Source organism: Pygocentrus nattereri, chromosome 4, assembly GCF_015220715.1.
Source record: "Pygocentrus nattereri isolate fPygNat1 chromosome 4, fPygNat1.pri, whole genome shotgun sequence".
Taxonomy (NCBI): Eukaryota; Metazoa; Chordata; class Actinopteri; order Characiformes; family Serrasalmidae; genus Pygocentrus; species Pygocentrus nattereri.
The window spans coordinates 1,128,522-1,135,218 of NC_051214.1; the positions used below are offsets into that span (position 1 = coordinate 1,128,522).

General features: G+C 41.2%; 1 protein-coding gene across 1 annotated transcript; it reads right to left on the reverse strand.

Annotated features, from left to right (window-relative positions):
- Positions 1-795: 795 nt before the first annotated feature.
- Positions 796-6,331, reverse strand: LOC108411443 (verrucotoxin subunit beta-like). Its single transcript, XM_017683012.2, has 5 exons — positions 6,096-6,331; positions 5,639-5,753; positions 4,468-4,604; positions 2,285-3,921; positions 796-1,234 (listed from the first exon to the last, which is right to left on the reverse strand). The coding sequence occupies exons 3-5, from the start codon at positions 4,598-4,600 to the stop codon at positions 1,214-1,216; spliced, it is 1,791 nt and encodes a 596-aa protein (XP_017538501.1). The 5' UTR covers positions 4,601-4,604; positions 5,639-5,753; positions 6,096-6,331; the 3' UTR covers positions 796-1,213.
- Positions 6,332-6,697: the final 366 nt, after the last annotated feature.

The window sequence follows — 6,697 nt, forward strand, 5'->3', positions numbered from 1 at the left end:
GACCTACTTTACTTACAGCTGTACAGAAGAGCTTTGCTGACAGGGAACAAAACATTCTCCACTGCTGATCGATCCAAGAAAGCTCATTTAGCGTAGTTAGCTAACACACATTGTCCACTTCATTCTCAGTAGGTTACTCAGTCTGGTATCGGCAAGTACTAAAAAATATCTACTCGTACTCGGTCTGAAAAGACTGGCATGGATGCATCCATAGTTGAAGCCCTGCACTTACGTTCCTTCGTGAATTCAAAAAGGCCACCAGTTTTAGCAGATCAAAACTGAATCAATGTAAGGGAGAGATAAGAAATCTTTATTAATCCCTGGAGGAAAATCGAAATGATTTGGTAGCATCTATAATTACATACAATATAATACAAGTGAGTCAATTATTTATGAAAGCATTAAAACAAATATAAGTATGTAGAGAGTTTCCAATTAACATATAAACAGCACTGCACAAAATGTAGACTCTTCACTTATTTGATCAAAGCAGCCGGTCATCCAGTTTTTCAGTATTACACGGCTAACAGCAAATTACGGAGTACAACTGAATCTACTCTGAGCTGTGTTTGGTGTTTAGCGTATCCACTCTTTCTCTTCATTCCAGCTTCCACTCTTTTCAGGAGACTCACTGTCAGCTCCTCTAAGAATCTGCAGACACGCCTCCAAAGCTCAGTCTTAGAAGCTGGTTGATGATTTTCTGAAGTAACCAAACAAATTCAGGGATGATGAGGTCTGGACTCTGGGGTGGTCAGTCCATTGTTCCAAGGGGACAGTTTTGGTGGTCTGCCAGGTCTTCCAGGTGGGTCTTAGAGGTGCTGTTTTCTCTGTAGCTTTTGAACATTTTTTTAAGCTCCAGTTTTGGAAACTCCACTTATTTTCGCCTTCCTTATACAAGTAGATTCTTATATGTAATCTCCTCACAAATACCTCTTGAAAAGTCATTATCTGGTGCTTGATAACTATCCATCCATTTTCTAAGCCGCTTCTCCCTCAGGGTCGCATGATAACTATTTTTTCTGAAAATGAAATAAGTGAACGGAAGTCTCCAACTTTTGCACAGTACTGAGTATGTATAAGAAGCTGCACCTGATGTGCTGCAAAATTATGGTGCAACTGTGCAGATGTGCATGTGTAGTGCAAAAGTCCAGTGAACCTCTGCAAGATTTTATTGAATAGCGTTTTCTGAAGCTGTTTTGGTGAGTCTGCCGCTTCATAGAGTCTCGATTGTGAGCTGCAATGGAAAATGAAAGTGTGTGATTAGTCATACAGAAAAATGTGCGATGCCCACTGGGGGCATTTTCATCACTTAGAAATCTGACTCTCAAAAGTGTGATGAAAACAATAAACATAAAATGAACAGCAATGCACCAAAAAGAAAATTCTTGGGTGAAACCAAAACCAAAATCCAGAAGACACAGAATAAAGCTGAGAACCGGTAACTGGAAAGATAAGTTATAGAACAAACCAGTGAACAAGTAGAGCAAGTTGGTTTAACAAAGTCATTGCTATGGTATCCCAGGTGGTTGCTAATGTGTCTGTGTATACACCAGCTGGCCACTTAATTTAAACCACCTCCTCGTTTCTACGCTCATCATCCACTTTATCAGCTCCACTGACCGTATAGCTGCACTCTGTAGTTCTACAGTTACAGACTGTAGTCCATCTGTTTCTCTGATACTCTGTTACCCTGTTCTTCAGTGGTCAGGACCCCCATGGACCCTCACAGAGCAGGTACTATTTGGGTGGTGGGTCATTCTCAGCACTTCAGTGACACTGACATGGTGGTGGTGTGTTTGTATGTGCTGCGCTGGTCTGAGTGGATCAGACACAGCAGTGCTGCTTGTGTTTTAAAAAAAAAAACTTTCTGTATAGGCTCGACAATCCTGCAAATCTTTGTGGTTGTAGCTCAAAAATTGCAACCTCAATTGCATCCTCAACAACGGAATGGTTGGTCATTAAAAACAATGAATTCCATTCTTTTTTTTAGTTAAACTTTGTGCACTGTGGCCACAGATGGCGCTGGTGTGTTTGTGGCATGCGAGTAGTGGTTTTTAAGAGGTATCAAACCCGTAGTAGAGATGTTTTTCTCTTCTGTATTGGCACTCAGCCTGAATAGTGATTATAAATCCTGTGTCTAAAGTCCATCGTAGAAACTGTGAAAGTTACTGATATTTTGCACCGACTGATTGAAAGACAATAAAGGAAAAAACCATGCTTTTAACAACTATTTCTGTTTAGGCCTTTGTTAACTTTTCTGCATCCAATAAAACAAATTCTTTACCTTACAGTTTTGCTTGCCAATCTGGAACTCATACTTGGTGTTGGGCATCAGATCTGAAATCACCAGGGTTTCTTCTGTGTTTGACCAGGTCAACTTCTGCTCCTGTGCTTTGCCTCCCTCACCCACGTTCTTGTATGTAATCATTTGAGACGCTGTCTTTGCTGAGCGTCTGAGGGTTACGCTGCTTGAGTCGACCTCCACAACCTCTGGCTCATGTTTGTTGTGGTAGTTTACGTAGTCCAGATGACAGTTGGTATAGAGTCTCACAGCGGCACCTACAGTGTACGGGTAGTCGATGTAGCTGATGATGGACAGGTTGCGATCAGCAGCACCTTTGCAAAAGAGTTTCAGAGACGCCCTCATGGTCTTCGAGACTTCAGAAGATTTGTACCAAGGACTTTTTTCCTTGACAGACAGTTGTGGATCCATTTTAGAGTCCAGTTTGGTGAACGCATCCGAGAGGAGGCAGGCACTGAGGCACTCCAGGTAAGGGTCGTCTTGTCCAAGGGAGGTAAACACAAACGCCCACACGCTCTTATTACTAGGATCGAACAGCACTTTGTCGAGGTCTTCAGGAGCTATGATCTGAACATCTGGTACTTGAATGTCGTTTATGTACGATTTGATGATGCTGAGTTCAGTCTCCCTTTCTTTCAGCCAGACGTCCATTTTGCTGGGCCCAAAGGGTGATTCTGCATAAAGTTTGAACATCTTCTCCAGCTTTTCTTCCTTCTCTGCTCCTTTCCTGATTTCAGGAAGGAGGTGGAAGAGGTTGTCTTTCCACAGAAGCATGTATTTCTCAATGTTTGCTCCAAAAGCTTTCATCTTCTTAGTCATGTCAGTGGCCTGAATGGAGTTGCTTTCTTTAGAGATATCGTTCGCTCTCATTTGCGCGGTGCTCAGCTCCTCCATTATATTCCGTAATTTAATGCAGTTGATTTCGCTGACCTCGTGCTTCAGCTTTGGCGCCGAAGACATAACTTCTGATAGCGGGACGAGCCAAAATTTCTTGGGCACCACCTTCTCCTTGTTGGACCCGAGCAGTTTGGGGAGGTCTCTGTAGACTTTTACTGCCTGCTCAAAGTTGGTTGGGTTCTCCTCCAAATCGAAATCGCCATAGAAGGTACAAGCAAATTCCTGCACTTTCTTCCTCTCTTCCTCTGACATCTGGATCTTTCCCTCAGAGTTGACTTCAAACAGGCTCATCTTACTCAGCATGGTATTTAGGTTTGCCGTGATGCTTTTCTTCTGGGTGTGGGTTGTTGCTGTTTCGCTGAACACCATCAGCGCCTCTGCGCCGTATTCCACTCCGGTAATCACGTGGGTGGCACTTAATTTGTGGACGGACTTTTTCTTTCCCATTTGGCTCAAGTTAAGATGCTCGGTCTTGGTCATCACGCTGTACTGGATGGTTGCTCTGCAATCTCGCATGGAAGATGATCTGTCGTTCAGGTAGGTGGACGAACCTCCGATCTTTACTAACCCAGCATGTACACTGGCACTAAGAGAGGAACTTATGCTTAACAATTTCATTTTTTCTTCCAGCGAGTCAGACAGAGTTATGTTGACAAATGTTTGCGGCCTCTCAGTCACAACCTTGTTCTTCTCTATGCTTTCCATGTCCCACAGGTAGACTCCTGGAGAAAGAAGAATGCATCAAAAAAGATCTTTACAGTCTGGGGCGGACTGTGGTCTCGGGTGGCCCCTAAAATATCTTTGAAAGCCTCCCAACGATATCGATAATACATACATACATGCATTCATATATACATACATCCATTTATACAAACAAACATAAATAAATGATGTATTTAAAAAAAAGTCTTAAAGTGAGACGACAAATTTCTTTTTTGTTTTGAAAATGAACAAATTTTGCCTCAACAAATGCAATAACCTTAAACTGTTTTGGGCAGATATGTTTAAGCATAAACTTGAAGGTCTATTAAGCCAAACCAAACTGTAACGCAGTAACAGAAGTAGACCTGCACGATTGCATTGAAGGTTAAACACTAACATTAATATCTCACACCATCTAAAACTTCCCATTGGAGCAGCAACAACAAAATCCCAATAATGAACATTAATAAAACTTGTGAGGCCTGAGAATGGATGGCTATTTAGTCATTCATTCACCTAATAGTCACAGCCGCCTTGCCCCGGTCAGTAATGCGTCCCTGTCCTACCTGGAACGAAGGAATCGTTACGGCAGTCGTACATCATCCCTAAATGAAGATGTCGTCCGACCGCTGCAACAGCAATCGACTTGTCAGATTTCACCTCAGAGCGTTTCAAGATACCCAACACCTTGCTGGTCATCGTGCTGCAAAAAATGAGAGGTTTCAGCGAATGAGCTGCTTTACAGCAAACGGGTAAAGTAGCTTATTCACTTTAAAAGATGACGTATGGAAGTACAAGTAAAGTTATCTGCACTTTCATCAGGTGTACTTGTAGAAGAATATGCCATCAGATATTTAATGTACATAGTGCCCGTCATAGACGTGTACATGCTGTCATCAATCTTGTGTATGTACAGAAGATGAATGGGAATGAAGACCCCTGGAGTAAGATGTCCTGGCTTCTTATTTTCATTCCTGGATCTAATTTATTTGGAAATTCTGAATCTTTGTAAGTTAGTTGATCACATTTTTGTCATTGTATAATAGCGATCTATGAGCTTATATCAAGTTATTTGAGAAAACTTGTTATAGTATATGATAGGGGGTGTTTCGGAGAGTAAGTCCTTTGGGGTAAGAAGTCCCCCAGTTATAAGACAAAAGACCCCCTTTAGAGTTTTGTAGCTCAGCACAGGTCCGTCCACACCTGATCAGTTCTGTCGTGTGTATTAATCACTTATATTGAGCAATTAACTGGTGCAATTTTTCTTATTTTTACAATAATAATAATAATAATAATAATGCGCCAAGTATTTAATAAAACTGACAATTCCACAGTCTATTGTACTGTCATTTATGTTTTAATATAGATTATTTATTAAACTATATTGGAATCATTAAGACATATACAGTTGTATGCAAAATGCTTGAACACCTTAGGTTTGATCTGTGTTGTTGATGAAGTAACATATTAGAAAAAAAACATAAAATAAGCCAAATGTTATATTTAATTTTACTCCCCAATTTGTTAATTCACTAAATAACCTGTAATTGTGCATTAAAACGTGTAGAATTTGACCACAAGCGTTTGGCCACTGTAAATTAAACATTATAATAATATATAAAATAATAATAAAAGTGTAAGAAAAGATGAGCATTTTTGTGCAGTTCCCAAAACAAACATCCTAGACTTTTTCATGGTCTATACGTATTTGTGTAGCAGCTGTGACAGTAGACTCACCTGCCTGGCTGTGCTGCTGTGTGTTGCACCTTCTGTCTTCTGCTGTGGTCATTCAGTGAACTGGAGTCCGTTAATATAACCTCTGTGTGTGCAGAGCAGCGGTGCTGTGACACATCTGTGGGAGTGGCATCAAATAATGACACAACATATTTGTGTTTAGGAGTAAAAAGATAAACTTCCAACTAAATTCGTGCATTTACTTTGTCTTCATTCAAACATTAACAGTGAAGTGCTGTACATAAGCTTTTAGTCCATTAATTAAACCCGAATTTTAAATGACTAAAATACTATAAACAGAACTGAACTACAGTCTTCATCCCCGTGAGCTGTTTGACATGTAGTCTGGAACAGGGACAGGCTTCATGAAGATTTCTGCTCTTTGATGTGAAACCTAGCTGGCTTTTTATCGTTAGACACAGCAGACATTTGTTGGTTGCATAAGTAAGTATATTCCAACCTTTGACTGCAGTTACAGCTGCAAGTCTTCTTCTCCTTCAGCTTTGCACATCTGGATCCTCATATTTTTGTCCAATCTTCTTGCAAAATGACTCCATCAGATTTCATTTCCCAGTTGGATGGAGGTCTGGCCTCGGACTGGGCCATTCTAACACGTTCAGGTTCTTCAGCATGCCATTGGCAGTTAGCGGTGGGTCCTTGTCCTGTTGGATGGTGAGGCTCCACCCCAGTCTCAAAGCTCTGGCAGACTGGAAAAGGTTTTCTTCTAGAATTGCCCCCATATTTATATCCATCCAACTTGCCCTCGGGCCTGATCAGTTTCCTGGTCCCTGCTGATGAAAAGCATGCCTGCAGTATGATTCTACCACCACCATGCTTCACTGTGGGCACGGTGTTCTCTGGGTGATGAGAACTTTCAGGTTTCCCAGCCACATTTTGCCTCCACAGGACATTTATGTATAATATACCCCCCCAACAACGAAAATCACAAGAAGAAAATGAGAATAGACTTTCTGGACTATTTCAAAGGTTCATTTGTAAATCCAGTGTTTTCCAGGTTTGCTGCTTCTTTTGTGTCCACAGTATTCAAATGACGTTACGCTG